Source organism: Canis aureus, chromosome 29 (assembly GCF_053574225.1).
Source record: "Canis aureus isolate CA01 chromosome 29, VMU_Caureus_v.1.0, whole genome shotgun sequence".
Classification (NCBI taxonomy): domain Eukaryota; kingdom Metazoa; phylum Chordata; class Mammalia; order Carnivora; family Canidae; genus Canis; species Canis aureus.
The window spans coordinates 988,126-1,008,195 of NC_135639.1; the positions used below are offsets into that span (position 1 = coordinate 988,126).

Sequence of the window (20,070 nt, forward strand, 5' to 3'; positions counted from 1 at the left end):
TGCCTCAGCCCCCGCCAGTGCCCCTGGGTGGGGAAGGCTGGTGCTGGCCAGCGGGTGGCTCTGAGCTGCCGAGGGGGCATCACGCCGGGAGATGCAAGGCCCTTCCTGCTCTGGGCCCGTGATGCTCAGGGTCCTTGGGCGGACAGGCCAGTGCCTGGGGGCCGAGGTGGCCCGACGACTGGCTGAGCTTCCACCTAGACACGGGGCAGGAGACAGTTCCATGGCCAGGCTCCCTCGGGTGCCCAAGCCTTGGGTAAATGTCAGCCTGGCAGGAGGGCCTCTGGAGCCTGGTAAAAGGCTTTGTCAACACTCATTTCCTGTAAAACAAACAGCCATGTGGTTTATTAATCTTTAAATCTCGACTTTCCATCAAAACCATGTGCAAATTTCTTTGCAAAGAAAAGGCCTGACATAAAACCACGCACTTACTGCGAGACGGAATTTAAAATAGCATCTTTGCCTTAACAATGCTGCGTTGCTTCTGTTGATGTGAACGCAGCGTGGGCTCGGCGTCACTGGGGCTGGGCCGCCCTCCCGAACCCCGGGCCAGGCCTGGCTGTCGGCCGCTCCCAGACCTCGGGCCCTGGGAAGCGCGCGGGTCCCATCTCAGCCCCTGGCCCGGGGGACGGACTGTAGCTGCGGCCAGGCAGGCTGTGCTGGGGAAGCCGGCCCTGGGACCCCCGGCAGAGACGTGCCTCCCACTCACCCGCTCACGGGTTCCTTCCACCATTCACTCCGCAAGCCTCTTGGGTGCAGGGGACCGGGCTGGGCGCTGTGGGATAACTTGCTGGTGACACCAGAGTCACCCCTGGATCCGCCAGGGCCGTGGAGCAGAACCTCACAGCCCCTTTGGGACAAGCTGCTCCTGTCTTGGCTGGAGGCTGCCCTCTGGGTGAGGCCGTGTGGTGCCCACGGAAATCGCTGTCGAAATCCCACCGGATTGTTTGAAAGCGTCAGAAGGCCGGCTGGCCACTGATTCTTGGGGAGGCTTAAGCAAGTCGTAGGATGCTGACGGGAATGCTGGGCCACGGGAGCAGGACCCAGGGCAGCCCCACCTCTGCCTGGGGATGGCTCGGCACCCCCAGGGGATGGGCCCGGGGGCAGCCTGGGCAGCTCTGACCGTGTAAGCAGACGCACGGGCCTGCGACTCGTGAGCCTTGGGGATAAATCCGTCCTCGGCCAGCGCGAGGCCCACAGCTCATTAGCGGGCGGCGGGGGTGATAAACGGCTGCGAGACCTCAAGCTCCCTCCAAGTTCCCCAGGCCCCCCCTCCCTGCGGAGGCTCCAGGGCTTCCCGAGCTCCCGGCTCCGGTAGGTCTGGCTCCGCGGGGTCTGGCTCCGCCGCATCTTCATCCTGCGTCTCTTTCCCACCGCGGAGAACAGGCGTCACCAGGATCCCAGTGCAGCTGCAGGCTCGGGTGCATGTGTCAGACCTGGGGCCAGCTGCTCGGTAGAGCCACACTCAGAGCTTGTGTGGGGCCTCCATGCACGCACATGCACACCCACACGTACACAGGCGCATGCATGCAGGGAGCCGTATCCACAGGCAAGACATGCCTGCATGCACGCATACCCAGACACGAGCACACATGCACACACACGTGCAGAGAGCTGTATCCACAGACACATGCATGCCTGCATGCACGCATACGCAGACATGAGCACACATGCACACACATGTGCAGAGAGCCATAGCCACAGGCACACGCATGCCTACGTGCACACACACCCAGACACCAGCACACATGCACACACATGTGCAGAGAGCTGTATCCACAGACACACGCATGCCTACGTGCATGCACACCCAGACACAAGCACACATGCACACACACATGCAGAGAGCCATAGCCACAGACACACGCATGCCTACGTGCATGCACACCCAGACACAAGCACACATGCACACACACGTGCAGAGAGCTGTATCCACAGACACACGCATGCCTGCATGCACGCACACCCAGACACGAGCACACACATATACACATGCAGAGAGCCATAGCCACAGGCACACTCATGCCTGCATGCATGCACACCCAGACACGAGCACACATGCACACACATGTACAGAGAGCCATAGCCACAGACACACGCATGCCTGCATGCACGCACACCCAGACACGAGCACACATGCACACACATGTGCAGAGAGCCATAGCCACAGACACACGCATGCCTACGTGCATGCACACCCAGACACGAGCACACATGCACACACACATGCAGAGAGCCATAGCCACAGACACACGCATGCCTACGTGCATGCACACCCAGACACAAGCATACACATAAACATGTGCAGAGAGCCATAGCCACAGGCACACACATGCCTGCATGCATGCACACCCAGACACAGGCACACACACGTTCAGGGAGCCATACCCAGAGGCACGTGTACACACAGGTGTGATCTGAGGTGCATCATTGGGCTCCAGAATAAAAATGAATTCTGTGCTGTGCAGACTTCTCCCATTTGGCCAGCTTTCAAAGAACCTCAAAAGGAGACCAGCAGCCTGCACCCAGCACCCCGCTTCTGGTGCGCCGGGGGAGCTCTGTCCAAGCCGGGCCGGGCACATTCTGCGGGCACAGCCCCCGGGGGAGTGGTTCTGTGCTGCCCGCTGCTCCCTGGGCTGGGGGGGTTGCCCCGGCCACCGCTGACCGCGCAGTCTCAGGACTAACCGCCCCGCCGGGGCCCTGCAGCCAGCTGGTCTAGCTGTGCCTGCTGCACGCCAGGGGGGTCGGGGAGGGCGTCCTGCACAGCGGCCCCCACCCAGCCCCCTTGGAGAGGGCCTCGCCCCCAGCGCCCTCCTGGGCTCCCACCTCCGCCCCAGGCCCCAGGGCGGGCAGCTGGTCTTCCTGGTTCACCCTCTGGGGCCACCCCCATCCGCCCTGCTCCCATGCCGTGGCCTCCTGTCGCCACCCTCCTTGGAGCCTCTCCCCACCAGCTGAGCCCACTCCAAATTCCGAGTCCTCCAGGAAGCCTTTCTGACCCCCTCCCCACCCTCTGCTCGGTGCCCTGGGTTTGGCCCAACCCGTCTGCCCCCGGGCACAGGTGCATGTGGCTCCTGGAGACTGGACTCTGACCCACTGCCCTGTCTGCTGCTGCGACCGTGGCCCGGTCACTTAACGTCTCTGACCCCGTCCCCTGCACTCCACGCGGCGAGCGGTTCCCTCCTGCAGGAGAGCGGCCTGGATACCTAAACCCCCTCTGCAAACCAGCCATCGGCGCTTCCTCCCGTGTTTATGTAAATCCAGAGACCGGAAGGTTTGACAGACGTGTGCGCCGTGTAACCAAGACCCCAGAGGTCGGGGCCCGCTGCCGTCACCGGGAAAGCTGCGTCCCGGTCTGCTCGGGGCCGTGCCCTCCAGCCCGGAGGCCGAGCCGGTTCTGTCCCCCTGGACTAGCTTTGCCGGTGCTTGGACTTGCGTGATGCCTCCACGCAGTGCGTGCTCTTTGACATCTGGCTTCCTCGTTGAACGCGGGGCTTTGAGAACCATCCACGTTACGTATCAGTAGTTGGTTCTTCTTACACGAAAGCCTCGGAGGAACGCTCGGTTGTACGGACATAACACAGTGTCTCCATCCCTCTCCTCGTCGCGATACGGCTGCAGGGGACGGTGCCGTGTGGACACTTGTTCGGTTTCTCCCGGGAGGCGTCTGGGAAGGCGGCGTCAGGCGGCGCGGGAGGTGCACATTTGGGTCTGTGAGGGGCGGCCGAAGCGACCTGGCCGTGTTCCATCCACACCCGCCGTGGGCCCGCTGCGCCGCCTGCACGCGTGCCAACACTTGGCGCTGTCGGTCTAGCGCCCGGGCTGTGGAGTGGACCTCGTTGGGTCGGACGTGCGTCCCCCCCCCCCCCCGGCGACTGCTGACGCTGACCGTCTTCCCCTGTGCTGGCTGGCCTCTCCGACGTCCTCCTTCTACCTGCCTGTCCAAGACTTCTCGTTTTTCAGATTAGTAGTCGTTCCAATGACTCTAATGATTGATCCGCGGGAGTCCTCTATGTAACCCGCTTACAGGTCCTCGGTCGGATCTGGCCCGTGTGTATCTGGACGTGGTTCACTCTTCAGCTTCTTCAGGGTGTCTTTTGAAGAGCAGACATTTTTTATTTGGATGAAGCACAACTTTTAAATTTCTTTATGTTTAACATTTCTGGCATCGCTTCTGAGAAAATCTTTGCCTGTCTTCAGGTTGCAAAAATATGTTTTTTTCTTCCAGGAATTTTTTTTAGGAGTATGTTTGCAATCCAGCTAGGATTAGTTGTTGGTATGGCATGGGGTGCAGCCACGGTTAGCGTTGGCTGAAGGCCCCCATCGCCGCGTACACTTGTGTCTGTGCCCTTGTGAAACCCAGCAAGAGACGTGGGCCCATTTGTGGACGGCCTGTGTGTCACATGGCCCTGTGCCTGTCCCCACGCTGCACAGCACCACGCGGCCCTGATCACTGAACCCTTATATTAAGTTAAAATCAGGTACTGCAAGTTCTCCAACTTCACTCTTTTTTTAGGGTTATATTTTTTTACCATTCCAGGTCATTTACATTCCCATATACATTTGAGTGTGTGCCCACCCATTTCTAGCAAAAAAAAAAAAAAAACAACATAGGGCTTTGGCTGTAATTGCATTGATTCTACGGATACCTTTGGGAAGATGTAGCAGCTTCCTGTTCACTGTCCCCACCTGGGGACCAGGTGTACCTCCCACTCACCTGGGTCCTTCTTCCCCCCTGTGTTCTGCAGTAAGGTGGATGGGCCTTGCTCCTGTACGTGTTCCTACAAAGGTAATGCCCCGCAGGCTCTGTCGGGGCCCCTAGGACAGGGGAGAGGTTCTGTTCCTGTTTGCAGGGAGTTCTCACTGCAGGGTTGTCCTTTGTTGTCTTCACGGTTAGTGAAGTCTTCACGGTTAAGCCAACCTTGCCTTCCTGGCAGGGACCTCCCTCATCAGCCGTGGCGATTAGCTGCTTACGATGCTGCTAACCTGCCAATACTTTGTTTAGGAATTTTGCATCTATGCTCGCGGGAAATACCGGTCTGTCCTGTCCTTTGTAACGGCCTGATCAGGCTCTGCTCTCAGGCAGACGCTGACCTCACGAAACAAGTTAGAAGGTGCTCGGTATCTGTTTCCTAAATGAGTGTGCGTGAGATTGGTACTGTTTCCTCCTTTAAAATTTTGATAGAAAAATAAAATAAAATAAAATAAAATTTTGATAGAATTCACCAGTGTAGCCGTCCGGGCTGGAGCTCTTTTTTATACGGTGGTTTTAAAAATTATTATTATGAATGCATTATTACAGAAAAACAGACCTGAGACTGTTCGGGTGGTGTATTCTGTTTGTGTCAAGTTTGGTGGATTGTGCATTTCAAGGAATCTCTCCATTTCATCCACATACTGTAATTTGTTGACATAAAGGCGGCTGTTCATGATTTTTCTAAATTATTATTTAGATGCCGGTAGGAAAAATGATTCCTATGATGAAATACTGAGATTGTGTTTCTGAAATTCTTAACGTTTGTGTTTTCTCTTTTAAGAAAAGTTGGTCTTGGGGCTCCTGGGTACCTCAGTTTGTTGTGCATCTGACTCTTGATCGGCTCAGGTCATGGTCTCGGGTTACGGGATCTCGCCGGGGGGCTCCGTGCTTGGCGGGGAGCCTGCTGGAGTCGGCCTCCCTCTGCCCCTCCCCACCGTGCGCTCTCGCTCGCTCGCTTTCAATAATAGATAAACGAGTCTTTTAAAAGCAATTGGTCTTCCAAAGGTTTGTCAACGTTACAATCACAAAAATGACGTTCCGTTTTGACGACAATCCTCTATTATGTGTCTTTATTACTTTCTTCTTCCTACTTTAGAGACACTTTGTTCTCGCCTGTCGTCTCGACTCCTGAGATAAGTACTTAGAGCTGGAAACCTCCCTCCTCCGGCACTGTGGCCACATCATCCTCGGTAGGCCTTGTCCTCAAGTGGGAATGCCCCCAACGAAACAGCCTCGGGAGCCATGGAGGGCGCAGAGAGCAGTAGATAAATCCAGGACCGTGGCAGGGGTTTCCATCTGTCTGTCCCTGTGGGGCAGGGGGACCCACCCAGCCAGGGAACAAGAGACGTGAACTTTAGGGCGAGTGGTGGACACGTGCACAAGTCTGCTGCCAATAGTTGAAAAATGCATGTTTCTTAAAACAAGGAATGTCTATTAAAATTTAGCTTTACGTAAGTGAAATCGTAGAGCATCTGCTGCTCTGCGACCGGCCCCTCTCTCTCGACGTGTCGAGTCTGCGAGATTGGTCCAGGCCGCGGGGGGAACACACGCATCCTCTCTGCCTGGAGCTCTTTGTGTGGACAGATCTCACCGTCACCCGTTCTGCACGTCTGAGCGTTTGGGGTACTTAACCCCAAAAGTTAGTGGCCGCGCCACATTTCCTGTGCACGTCTTTGGGGGGGCGTGTGTTTGTACTTGTCAGTGTGGACTGGCCCGCCGTGCAGTGTCGTGTACGCGAACTCCAGCTGTTCGCCTCCCAGCCAGCTTTCTGGTGTCGATCATTCTAGTGCACATGGACCAATTCCTGCTCCTCTGAGTTCGTTTCCCTGGTCACCGAGACCTTGAGGTCGCTCCCGCATCTCAGTTCCACGTCTCGGCACTTGGGCATCTCTTCCGAGGTGCCTCTTCACGAACTTGACCGCTCTCTGTTTTCTCTCTCTTTTCCTTATTGGCCTGTAGTCGTTCACCCGCCCCGGGTGTCTGTCGTCTGTGTCCCAGACGTCCCCTGACGGGGCGCTGTGGCGAGCGGCTCCTGGCTGTGGGGACGGGCGTGGGCGCAGACGTCAGAACCCATCCGGTCCTACGCTTTCCCGTTGTTCGCCTTCACCGTGTGCTGCTTATGCCTCGATAAAGCTGTTAAAACACCTTGTACGGTTAGCAGGTGCGCAACATCCAGGTGGAGAATGTCCGACGTGGGTGAGGACACAGCAGTTCAGTGGATGCAGGTGTCCTCAAAGTGTCAGTTTTCTCAAGGGAACGAACAGCCCTGCAGGGATTCTGTGGGACCGGACGGACCCGTCGGCAGTGGGTGCAGAAGAACGAGGCCCCTGGCACCGGTGTCCACCGTGACACCTCGTGGGGGCAGACGTGGGAAGGCACGGACGGGGGTGGGGGGTCCGAGAGGCAGCCTTGCCTGGGAACCCAAACTCGAGGGGGGACTTTAGTAGGAAGAGACTCCGTCAGCCAGAGGAACAGAGGCTCTGGGGGCGTGATGGGAGCAGGCTCGGGTGCGGCCTGGCCTGGACCCCGCCCTCTCCACTGGCTTCCGGTCCCCGGCTGCCCCTCCTGGCTGCTGTCCACCCCACTCTGCCCCTGCCACCGTGGTGGACACTCCTCCCGAGCTCCAGAAGCCCCGGGCTGGCTGCGGTCGATGACCAGGGCGGATGCCCAGGGAGCCGGGGTCCCCGCAGACGGGGGCGGAGGCCACCCGGCCTCCCCGGCTCCTTGCAGAGGCTCTCATGTCCCCCTAGACACCCCGCGGCTCTGCTGCCCTGCCGGCCAAGGAAATGCAGCGCTGCCTGGAATCCTTTTATCGAAACTGGGCTGAATATAAATAAAATACAGATTTGATGGTGGGGCTTGGGTTTGCATGAATTTACTGTAGTTTAATGTGGTTTGGAAGCAAAGGGGTCAAGACGGAGCTGCCTTAGCTGTGCACACGGTTTCTTCGTCTCCCGTGAGCGGAGATAGGATTAACGACCGTCCCTCCCCCTGCCTCCCACGGGGTGGGGGTCACCTTGAAATAGGAAACTGGCTGTGCCCGTTCACATCTGACTGGTCCCCCGGCTAGCTGTGCCCCCGCGTCCTCCCTCCTCCCTCCCTCGTCGGGCCCCCCCACCCATGAGTCGGGCTCCCCTGGGTGCCCTTCCCTTGCACAGGCCTGCCCTGACCGCCGACCCCCACCACGGGGGCGTCTGCGTGGGGCCAGGCGACGGCGGCCCCCTCCCATCTGGCCCCAGCCCACATGCTAGTGGCTCACTTTCGAAAATATTTATTATTGCTACTTATTGAAGCAAAATTCACCTAACAGAAAATTCTCCACCTTAAGGTGAGCCGTCGGCAGCACCACTGCAGCCTCCGTCCAGTCCCAGGACGTCTTCCCAAGGACGCACGGTCCCCCTGGAGGCCCCTGGCTACCACCGTCCGTGTCCTGGGCGTCCCTGGGCCTCGCCACCCGCGGTGTGGGCTGTTTGTGTCGGGAGGAGCACCAGGGTCTCCAGGTCTGGCCTTGATGCTGCGGGTGTCGGAGCGCAGCTTGCTCCGTGGCACAGTGGCATGTGTCGCGCGGCACAGCGTCCTGCGACCCCGCGTGTGGGCTGTGGGGCTCCGCGTGTCTCCACCTCTTGGCTGCATCGAGGGTCGCCCTGTGCATGGCGCGCCTCCCCGTGGGCACCTCTGGGTGCCCCCAGCCGCTCCCGCCGCCCACGCCCGGCGGCATCCTGACGCCCCCCCACCGCCCGGGGCCGCACCATCGCCTCTGGTGAGGGCGACCTCCTGAGGCTCATCTCCTGGTTTTCCCCGTGCAAGCCTCGCCCACACCGTGGGCCCTGCCCCGGGTGACCCCGTCCTGTGCTGCCCTCGAGGCGGCCGCGACTGGACTCCGTGGCCACGTTCCCTGCACTTTTAGACACGCTTCTCCGTCCACGTGCCTGCGGGCTGTGGCCCGTGCGCCTCGCCGTTGAGCTCTACAAGGAGACGGTCTGCACTGCCTCATGGACTCGCTTCAGGGGGCTCTGGGGGCCCCTTGGCTTGTGGGGTGGGGTGGGGCCAGCCCAGGGGGTCCCGTCTGGGGCCTGCGCCTGCCCCACACCCTGCGCACAGGCCGGCCCTCCGCCTGCGGGGTCTGCCACCGGCCTCTGGGTCGGGGTGTGGGGTGTGGGGTGGGCTTGTGTGGGGCTGACCCGCTGACACCAGCCAAGCACCGGGACCCCCACGGCCCTCTCTCTCTCAGTTTAAACAATAGGACTTTGTAAGCAGGACATTGTGGGTGGAGTGACAGGCTGTTCTCGAGGTGGATGGGGTGGGCCTGGGGGGCCGACAGGGACCTTGTGTGCAGTGTCCTCTCAGAAGACCCCGGACCCCTCCGGCAGCCCTGTTTCCTTCATTCAGGTGCCTGGATATTCGGGAAGTGGCCTTCGTGGGCTCCGGGTCAGCCGCGGCCTGGCTCTGGCCTGGGGGGCCTGCGGCAGGTGTGGGCCCCGGTGTGGGCAGAGGCCAAGGGCAGATGGTCGCCCCCCAGGAGGCTCCCCAGGACTGGTGCTCCCATCCTCGGGGGCTGTCAGTGTGGCCGCGTGGGCGCCAGGCTGGCCTGCTGGCTCCCGGAGGGCGGGGGGACCCTGACCGTAGTTTCAGGGTGTGTGTGTGGTGCCCCGAGGCCGCAGTGGTATCTGGGGTCATGTGCGGCTGAGCCTGCCTCCCGCCCCCCACGTGATGCCGTGCTCCGGGTCCCGGCCTGAGCTGTGCCCCTGCGTGTCCCACGGGCTCCCGTGGCGCCCCAGCAGCGGGCCTGGCCCTTCAGTGACCCGTGGTCCCGGCTGAGGGCTTGGGAAGTGGATCCCACAGCAGCCCCGGGGACTGGCCAGCGGGGGGCCCTGCGCCCACCTGAGCCTCACACACACCCCGTGTGACCTCCTGGCTCTGGAAAGGCTTGGGCTCCTGTGCGCTGGGGTTCGACCTTGCCCGTGGTACGGGAGCCTGTGTTCACCTGTGGGGGGGTGGGAGTGGGGTGTGGAGCCAGGGGGCGAGGGCAGGGGGGATGAAGGGGGGTGATGGTGGGGGGCGATGGCGGGGTGGATGGCGGGGGATGGAGGGGGCTGACAGAGGGGCGATGGTGGGGGGGGATGGTGGGGGGATGACGGGGGGATGACGGGGCCAGGCTGCGAATAGAGGCTGCCCGCCCCTCCCCAGGTGGTCAGCAGCGCTGGGCCGGGAGCCCTGCTGGGGCCAGTGGCCATGCCTGCAGCACAGGCCGCGGAGGACGTGCCTCCGTCAGAAGGCCATTTCCGGGGGTGCCTCTGATGCGGGAACCCCCGCCCCGCCTGTGACCCCGTCTTTCCCGGCACCAGCCCTGTGCTTTCTTCCCTGAATCAGACTTAATGCTGTTTGTGTGGCGACGAGTACAGCCCTGGGCCGTGAGGATGTGGGCCCCACCCTGGTCCTCGCGTCCCCAGGCCGGCGGGGCAGGCTAGTGGCCCTGTGTAGCCGGGATGCTCAGCGGTTTCCTCGCCTGTGAAAGGGGAGCGTCCGTCCCCTACCAGGGGGCAGCTCAGAGCTTGCAGGCGTCAGGACCGGGAGGGCCAGGCAGCGTCCAGCTTGAGGCGTGTGCCCCTGTCGGCCCCGCAGAGCTGGCGGCCTGGGCGGACGGGGCCCCGGTGCCGCCTTTAGGTGCCCACCTGGTGACCGCTGATGTGGGCCGGTCTGCGCGCCCTGAGGAGCGCGGTGGGGGCCGGGCCGGGGCTCCCCCAGAGGCCGCGCAAACTGCAGGGCACCCGCCTAAGCTGGACCCCATGGTTCTCTTCGGGAGTTTTCTGGATCGTAGGTTTGACAAAATGCCATCCACTTCTGAGTGGATTTCGGCAACTGTGACGTGTGACTTAGGGCCACAGCTTTCCAAGTAATCCCCACTTCTGGTGTGGGGCTCACCCGGAGCTCAGGGGGCCGGGCCTCCCCTGGGTGCTGGAAGGCGGGCTGGGGAGGGGGCTCATCCCATGGCCGTGGGCCCGTCACCCTCCACGCGGGGCCCATGTCCCGGGCCCTGAGGGTGTGGGGACCTGGGCTGGGGCGTCAGGAGCAGGCTGGCCTCCGCCTCCCCCACCGTGGCGTGGGCATCCCTCCCCCCAGTGACTCAGGCACCCCTCCCCCACCCCGTGGCGCGGGCTCCGTGTCACCAGTAACAACCGCGGTGACTCAGGCTCTATTTTTACGCTCCCAGGGCTCACCTCCTCTCTTGCTCTCCCGGCCGGGGGCGCCGGCTGGTGGAAGGGCTGCGTTTTCAGCCCGAATCTCACGGGGACTCACGGGTCCCCTACGGCCTTGCTGTCGGGTGTGCTCCTCTGCCCACGGAGGGCGAGCGCGAGTTCAAATCAGCAGACCGTTGTTTTATTTTTAGGGGAAAAGTTCAAATATTACCTGACCTGGGCTCTGGATTCTGGGGCGTCTGCCCAAGCGCCACCTGTTGGCTTCTCGCCGCCTTGTCCCGCGCGAGGCCAGCGTCGGGATCTGGGAGTGACGCCGGCCCGTGTCACGGTGGCCAGAGGGTCGGGTGGGGTCGGGCTGCGGGGAGATGAGGGCAGTGTGCCTGCCTGCGTGTCGCCGGCACTCCCGGAGGAGAGCTCCTGGCTTCTCCCGGCGATGGTCCGGCTCCCGGTGAAGCCGGGAGAACCTCGGAGAACGTGCGAGAGCCCCCGGCGAGTTCTGTCCGGTGCTGGGGTTCCCGCCTGGGCGAGTGGGGAAAATCCCTCCAGGACCCCCGCAGGTGGGGCCCGGGCACCCGCAGCCCTGGGAAGGACCCGGCCAGCTCCTGCACCTCCCTGGCCCCTCGGCGTCAAGGTGACCTATTTTCGTAGCCGGCTGTGCCGTGATTGCCGGCTCGTGGAATGAAAGCCTTCCTTGAAGAATAAACATTCTTAATCCTTTGTTTTAAATATTCATCCGTCCCAGGGAGCGCCTGTGCCCGTGTCACCGTCACCCGCGCCGCAGGAGGGCCCTGGGGACAGGGTCGGGGTGGCCCAGCCCAGAGCGGTGCCTCCTGGGCACGGCTCCCTCCCTCGGGCGGCGCTCAGCTTCCTGACCCGGAGCCACACAGACCGCAGGACCCTGGGGCCACGTTACCTTTCCTTCTCCTGGTGACATGGTGGTGTCTCCCCGGGGAAGCGGGTGATGGTGTCCCTGGGCCAGAAACCCCGTGCAGGGCCGCCAAGGCCTGGCGTAGGTCAACCAGCATCCGCCCCCACGGAGCTGGGCCCCACCCGTGTCAGCAGGCCCCAGGGGCCCACGCCCTGGGTGAGGACCAGCCTGACCCCCTGCCCGTCCCGCCTGCTGGCCCCACCTCGTTGCTGTTGGCTGAGGGGTGGGTGTTGGGGGGCAGGGGTGGAACTTTACCCAGAAGTGGGGCCGAATTCTGTGCAGCAGCTGGGGATTTGGGAGGAAAGTGCAGGCGGCTACGCGAAGTCCGGGAGTCGAGAGGGACGTCAGGACGCCCGCGCCCACCTGGGCCCCGTGGCCGTGCCCTGGGCACTGTGCTCGTGGACCTCCCCTCCCCCCCCCCGCCCCGGTGAAGCCTCCCTGTGGCTGGCTCAGAACCCAGTCTGCGGTCGTGCCCCCCCCAGCCCCGGGGTCTCAGAACCACAGTGGGGTGCACGTGCAGTGGGTACATGCCCTCCCTCCCCTCCCCGGGAAGCAGGCCCAGGAAAGGCCACAGGGCCAGCCAGCGTGGACGAGGCCGCAGCTCCCCACCTCCGTGCCCGGCAGACCTCCGAGTGTCCCTTTCCCTCGGACCCTCCGTCCGTGACAACCTGGCTTTCCAGGGTGTGAACGTGGGGTGAGGGACATGGTGCACGTGTCCTGTGCTTCTGACCTGTTGTCCGGTACACCCTCCGTTGCCATCCCTCCCTGCCCCGCAAAGACCTGCAGTCCGGGGTCTGTGCCTTTCTCTAAAATCGGTGCTTGCCTTTGCTGGGCCCCTGCGCTCTCCGGGGCGCCCCTGCTGGGCGTCTGTGGGGAGCGGGGAGGGCGCCTGCCCCCCCTTCCCCTCCGAGGGGCTCCACACGCTGGGCCGCACACGCTGTGCTCAGGTGGGACGCTGCGGCCAAGTTCCGCTCCCGGTGGGTGGGAACAGCCATCTGGGGACCCTCGCCTCTGACAAGTGCCCGGGCACGTGTCCCAGAAACTAGAGCCAGGGTCTAGTTGAACCTGAAGAGAAAGAGAAAGGACAGCTGTGGGCCATGTAGCAGCCCTGTCATGGGGGGGATGGGCTCTGACCTGGGGGCGCACAGACTCGGGGGTGCAGACCTGGGGGGCATAGAGACCTGAGGGGTCACAGATGTGGAGGGGCACAGAACTGGGGGGCTCTGACCTAAGGGCACCGACCTGGGGAGGCACAGACCTGGAGGGGTGCAGACCTGGGGGCACAGACCTGGAGGACATACACACCTAGGGGGTTGCAGACGTGGAGGAGCACAAACTGGGGGGCTCTGACCTAGGGGCACAGACCTGGGGGGCGCAGGCCTGGGGGACTCTGACGTGGGGGCACACAGACCTGGAGGGGCACAGACCCAGGGGGACGGACCTGTGGGGGCATACGGACCTGAGGGGTCGCAGATGTGGAGGGGTGCAGACCTGGGGGGGCGCAGGCCTGGGGGACTCTGATGTGGGGCACAGGTGGGGCCAGCTGGGGCCGGAGAGTCCGCTGGGGGAGCTGCGCCCTGGGGGGGCACGGGTGGAAAGCCAGGCTGGGCTGGGCTGCCTGGGGCCGAGACGCCCGAGGGCAGGGAACCAGTGCAGTGGACGTTATACATCAGGTTCAGAGCCCTGAGGAACGCTTCCAAGCTGCTGTCACTCGCAGATGACCCCCTGCCCCGGGGGGCACCGTGTGTGCAGGGCGAGTGTGCAGGGCGGGGAGCATCTCTCTTGAGCCCGTGACAGTTAGCAAAGCTGCGATTTCCAAGGACCCGGGTCTCTGGGAGGGGCTTATGTCTGGAGAAGGTCAAGAGAAATCAGGACCGGGGTGCTTTCACACAGGCCTGGGGACACCCTTTGGAAAGTCCCTATTACTCACCCCGGGTGGTGGCAGGCTCCCCTTTAGCTCATGCTGTGAACCCCCAGGAGATTCAGCAGGAGGCTGGGGGGCCCGTTGCCCAGGATCCCTGTTTGCAGGGCAGCTCAGGGTAGCGGTGGCTGGGTTCCTGGGGCTGAAGAGGGCTGCTCTGGGCGCCACTTGTCCTGTTCATGCCCCATGAACAGGGGGCGGGGTGGCCCCGCAATGAGCCCAGGGACAGGGACGTGTGGCCCCCAGGCCCCAGCTCTCTGCCTGGGCGCAGGCCCTCCCTGCTTACACACGAGCCTGAGTTGAGCCTCCAGCCGGGCCCCGGGCCCACTTCCAGGGCACAGAGCGTGGCTGGAGGGCTGCGGGGGGGCTCCCTGCAGTGGTGGGGGCGGCCCCTGGGCGGCTACTCCAGCTGGGGGCTTGTGGAGGGTCCAGGGCCTTGCTGCCACCTCACCTGACGTCCCTCTGTTTCTTCCGCAGTGAACTTTGACCACTTCCAGATCCTTCGAGCCATTGGAAAGGGCAGCTTTGGCAAGGTAAGGTGGAGCCAGGAGGGCGGCTGTGGCAGGAGCGTCCCCGCGGCCCCCAGCTCCGGGGAGGCCAGCCCCACCTGTGCCTGGGGGGCTGGTGATGGGGGGGGTCACAGTGGGCCGTCAGCCTGCTCGGGAGCGCTAGGGTCTTCAGTCCAGGTCTCTGGGGGTCCCTAACTCAGCTGGAAGCCTCGGGTGCAGATGGCACAGCTGCTGGGCTTTGCGGGACCACGACCCTGACGCCCACCCACTGGAGACACTGGCGCCCGCTCAAGTCCTCAGAGGGAAGTGCCTCACGGCGGGGAGGGGGTGGCAGCGGACATTCAGTGTGCGGGGTCGCTGTGACACTCGGAGCCCAGAGGCCAGGCTGCCCCTGGTGCATGTGGGTGGCAGGGCCGCGGTGCAGCTGAGCGTGCGTGCGTCCTCATCGGTCCCCGGCACAGCGCTGCTCCGGACCGTCCCGCTCCTTCTGTCTCTCCTGTCCACATCTAACTTCCTGATTGCTGCCTTGTAGTGTCTAGAGACTGGGGGTAATTATAACTCAAAGAGGCTTAACGAGCACTCTGAGGAGGTTAAAATTAGCTCCGGGGCGCTGCCTTGAGGGGTCAGCTGGAGATGGATCACTTCTGAGTGGAGAGTTTCTCCTGAGCAGAGAAGAGGCTGGAGGGGGGGGGGTGCTTTGCTCCCGCTCCCTACAGCTGTCAGGATGCTGGGACATGGTGCCTCAGCTCCCCTGAGGCTTGGGGACATTCTAAACCAGAGCAATTAGCGCCTTTGCAAGAACTCCTTCAAGCACCCTTTTGTTAAGGAGAGTATTGTTAGCATCTGCGAGTTGCGAGTTGCGCTGCCCTCTGCCCTCCCTGCCTGTCCGGGCTGAGGGTGAATTCTGTCCCTAGGGCCACAGAGGGTGTAGGGCAGAGAGGTCTGGGGCAGAGAGGGTGGGGCTTAGGGTTCGGTCGGCACTGGAGGGCACCAGCCCTGCCCGGGCTTCAGGAGGAGTGGCTTGGATGGGCAGCCAGGGACGCCACCCAGACAGTCGGAAACAGGCCGAGGAGCAGTGCTGGGGCTGAGCTGGGGCAGACACTTCACTGTCCCCTGCCTCCTCCCCATCCCCACCGTCCCCCTCTTGCTCCTGATGCCCCCCTGGGCAGCACAGTCCCCCCTGCCCCACCCCCCACAACGTCTGCAGAACTCCAGGGTTCTGGCTCCTCTGACCAGTTCTTAGCTTTAAAAAGCCAGCTGGCCACAGGGTCCCAGAAGCAGAGCTGCGCACAGCGGTGGGGTGGCCGTCAGGTCCTGCTGGGACTTTATCCTGGATGCAGGCTGCCTGTGACTGCTCCCTAACGAGGCCGCCTAATTAGGCCTGCAGGGCGCCCCGCGCTGGACCGTGTCTGGAATGTGGAGACGCCAAGGGCCTGCCACAGACCTGGGCTCTGGTCCTTCGGGCTGTCCTCGGTGGCTGGGGCGGGGACCCCTGGGGGACAAGGAGGATCTGGAAGCTCGGCAGGACTGCAGAGAGCCCGCTCCCGAGCGTGGGGCCGAGCCCAGGGAGCCTCTCCCCACGGCCTCTGCAGGAGCGGGTGCGGGCGCGGGCGCGGGCGCGGGGAAGGCTGGCTTCGGGAGAATGGCCGTGAAGGCCGCTCGGTCAGGGGGCCGTGTGCAGCCGGAGCCCACGGACGCCCCCACCTCCGGAGGGGCCGAGTGGCCCCTGTGCCGGCGCCGGCTGTTGACCAAGTGGCCGCTCACCCCAGGGGCAGCAGCGCCTGGAAGCGGTTCTGGTCCTTGGGCGTGAAGGCTGCTTCCTGGTTGGTTTTTTCTTTTCCTAATTGTTTTTTATTGTGATGCAAGTACCCAAGCCCTTGTGATCACCTGTCGGTGCGCAGCTCGGGGCCCAGGACGTCCCGCACCTGCTGCCCACGCCCCGGGGGGAGGGGAGGGGGGAGGGGAGGGGAGGGGAGGGGGCGGGGGCGGCCCGGGATCCCGGGGCTGCGTCACCAGCCCGGGCGGCCCCGCCCCCGCCCGCGCGCCGCCCTCTGATTGGCTGGGGGCGACCGCGGGCTCCCGCCCCCCGCCAATCACGCGGGGTGCCGCACTCTGATTGGCCCGGGCGGGTCACGTAGTCGGGGCGGGCGGGGCGGGGCTCACCGCGGCTGCGGAGGTTCCCCCCGGGTCCGCGCCGTCCTCTGCCCTCCTGCGGGGCCCGGGGGCGGGGGGGGGCGCGACCCGGCTTCCCCGCTGTGCCCTCCGGCGGGCGCCGTGAGAGGCGGGGCCGGGCACTCCGCCCAACGCGGGGGGAGCTGCGGGACCCCGGGCCTCCTCCTCCCTGCCCCCGGCCGCCCCTCCCCGCCCCCCCACCTCCTCCCTGCCCCCCCTCCTCCCTGCCCCCGGACCTCCTCCCCGCCCCCTCCCTGCTCCCCCGACCTCCTCCCCGCCCCCCCTCCTCCCCGCCCCCCCTCCTCCCTGCCCCCGGACCTCCTCCCCGCCCCCTCCCTGCTCCCCCGACCTCCTCCCCGCCCCCCCTCCTCCCCGCCCCCCCTCCTCCCTGCCCCCGGACCTCCTCCCCGCCCCCTCCCTGCTCCCCGGACCTCCTCCCTGCCCGGCTGCTCCCTCTCCCTACCCCCTTCCTGTTCCCAGCTGCTCCCTCCTTGTCCCCAGGCACCCTCTCCCTGTCCCCAGCTGCCCCCTCCCTGTCCCCAAGTGCCCCCTCCCTGCCCCCTCCCTGTCCCCGGCCGCCCTGTGGGCCTCAGCTCTTTGCGCCCTTGTAGGACCAGGAGCCTCCCCACGAGCGCGGTCACCGCCAGAACAGAGCCGACAGTGTAGGGAGGGAGAGGGGAGAGGAATCCTTTAGCACCTGGAATTGCGCCCTGCGTGGGCAAGCCCGCTGCGCCCCCCCACCGCGCCACCGGCCACCAACCACCCCCGTCCTGCCCCCGCGCCCCCCACGCCCTTCCAAGCTGCTGGCTGTCCTCGTGTTTATTTTTTCACTTGAACTTTCAATAAATGTTGTCAAGACCAGAATAAACTCACGAAGTTTGGGAGGAATCACACTTAGAGATTAAGAGAGACTTGACATCTTACCCAACTAGAGACCTAGTACTATTTTATTTAAATATTATATTTTCATATTACTCCTTAATGTGTTCTGTGTATTGTCTATCGTCGTTATAGTTACTACTCGTTGAACTGTCGTGCACGTTAGCGATTCGTTATTGTGAATAGCAGATTCTATTCTCTGGCTTTCCAATTTATTAGGAACTGTGACATCTGTCACCTTCGCACCCCGTGCCCTCCACCCCCCAGCCCCTGCTGACCCCTGTGTTCCCACGGCCACTGTGGCCCATGCAGCCCGAGGACCTGAGTGTCACTGGCTGTGGCCCATGCGCCCGGCCCGGCAGGGGGCAGTGCTGCGGAGGGTGGGGATCGATCAGGCTTTGCCGACCTGAATGTCCTTCCTGCTGGAAGATCCAGGCCCCAGGGGATGCTGTCCACGGGGCAGAGGCGGGGTCTCCCCTGGGGACTGGGGTCTGCAGAGGCTCCCCAGGTGGGCACCGGCTCAGGCTGCCAGAGCATCAGGAAGTGAAGGTCGAGGCAATAGAAGGTCACAGCCCTGGAGGAAGCAAAGGCCTGAGCCTTGGGGCCGCAGTGTCCCCCTGTGGGTCCAGAGTCCCCTGACCCACGTGCATTTTCAGAGACGTGAATGGCTTTTGCATAGGGGGCACTATTTGGTGATAGAGTGGGACCATCCTGACCCTGATCCTCCACCTCAGCTCCTCTTGGCCTCAGTGGCCCCATTTGACGCTGGGTGGGTCTCTGCTGGTCACTGGCCAGGCCTCCCACCCCTGCCCTGCATGCCCTGCCCCCCAGGGCACCCTCTTCGCCTCTGGGCCTACAGAAAGGCGGGGCTGGAGCTCCCACAGAGGCTTCTGGGCATGCCTGCTGCTGCCAACTTGCAGGTGGGCAGGCGTGTTCCCTTCCATCCACTAGCCGGCCCGGACCCATCAGGAGGCCGTGGGGTCTGAGTCAGGGCGCTGCTGTGAAACCCAGCAGGGATGGGGGCTCCTACGCAGCTGTGCGGCCTGGGGACCCCCCTTCCCCCAGGTCCAGCTCTCGGGGGCTTATCTGTGGAGACGAGGAGAGCACCGGCCAGCTGCCGGGGATGAAGCGCCCGGACCAGCCTGTCTTGCATCTCTCCAGTTCACGGGGAAAGGACCAGGGTGATGGAGTACAGCGCGCCTTGCCACAGACCCCGACAGCCCTGAGCAGCCTCGTGACCCCACTGCGACCAGCGGATCCTCACGTGGACCCCGGAGAGGAGGCGGGAGTGGGGAGGTGGGGGCCAGTGTGGGAAGTGCGGGCCTGGGGCTGGGGGCCGTGCGTCTTCCCTGGTGGGCCCCGTGTGCGGGGACGCCCAGCGACGGCTGCGGCCACACCTCAGGACGTAAGTGACCAGCTGCCCGCAGCTGCGCCAGAGCCTGTGTACGGCGTCCTCCCCTGAGACGCCCGGGCACCGGATCTGACTCTGGGTCTAGAAATCCAGGTCCATGCGCTGTGTTCCCATCGCGTGCTCAGTTGTGACCCGACCACGCTGCCCGCCTGGGGAACCTCAGGAAGCACTGCTGAAGGCAGCCTAGCAGCGGCACGAGGACTCCGCGTGTCCAGGGGTGTCTGTGGGAGCCAGCGGCCTGGCACCGGCCACCCTTGGGCAGGGCCACTTGTCCCCGCATGTGCCCAAGCCCACAGGGCTCCACCCTTAGAGCCACACAGGTGCCACCAGGACCCACGGTGGTGAAGAGCCTCATCCCATCCCAGAGAAGCTGGCGCTCGAGTCCGTGCACTCACACTCGCACACTCACAGATACACTCGCACACACAACGGCCCAAATCAGCAAAGCCCCAAATGAGGCCAAGCAAAGTAGAAAATCATCCAAGCTGATGATAGAAGAAGTTGAAATCATGGATAGCCCAATGAACAGAAGAGATTTTTTTTTTTAAATTAAAACTGTGCCATTAAAACATCACAAGGTACCGTACGGTCTGTCCATCCCACCGCCGGGCCCCGCAGGATGGGGCAGGGCTGCATCACGCTCACAGGCGCCCAGAGGGGGCGGGGACCCGAGTGTCCCGCACGGACGGACGGACAGACAGAGGAACACGGCGGGTCCGGCCACTCAGCAGAGCATCTCACCCCCGGGAGAGGAGGTGCGGACGTGCCCCAAGGGCCCTGAGGACTCGAGGACCCTGAGCGTGGCCTCCGTCTGGCCCCGGGGTCCCGGGCGTGCTTGTGCTCCAGCCCTGAGCACCCGACACGGGCCCCCCCCCCCCCCCAGCATCAGCCTCCCTGGGGGAAGCCAGCGGCTCAAGCTCTTGCCCGGCCCGCACCTGGGCTCCCTGCGCTGCTGCCCCGCCCCCCGCCGGCTCACGTTCACGTTTTGATTGCACGAGCGACCTTGCACGCAGCTCCTCCTTGGGCCGCCCTGATGGGAGGCATTTGGCCACAGAGCCAGCAGTCACATGGGGGCCTCTACCCAGCTGACCCGTGTCCATCCCCCGTCACAGAAGGGGCCCTGCTGGGCGGGGGCGGTGGGGGCTCCCACAGCGAAGGTTTGGGGGCACAAGACGCTGGCCGGAGAGCCAAAGGGGCACGTGCATGTCTCAGGGGGAGGTCAGCGCCTGGCTACAAGAGGCTGGACAGCAGCAGCCAGGGCAGGGCTGAGGGCACAGCGCCCCCCCCGACCCACCACGGGGAG

The 20,070-nt window shown here is 63.7% G+C and overlaps 1 protein-coding gene across 2 annotated transcripts in view; it reads left to right on the forward strand.

Moving 5' to 3' along the window:
* Positions 1-20,070, forward strand: part of STK32C (serine/threonine kinase 32C) — a 65,456-nt gene that overhangs the window by 24,995 nt on the left and 20,391 nt on the right. For both annotated transcript variants that reach the window (XM_077877140.1, XM_077877141.1), the window contains exon 2: positions 14,274-14,329. In XM_077877140.1, coding sequence (XP_077733266.1) covers positions 14,274-14,329 — 56 coding nt within the window. The remainder of the gene's footprint in view (positions 1-14,273; positions 14,330-20,070) is intronic.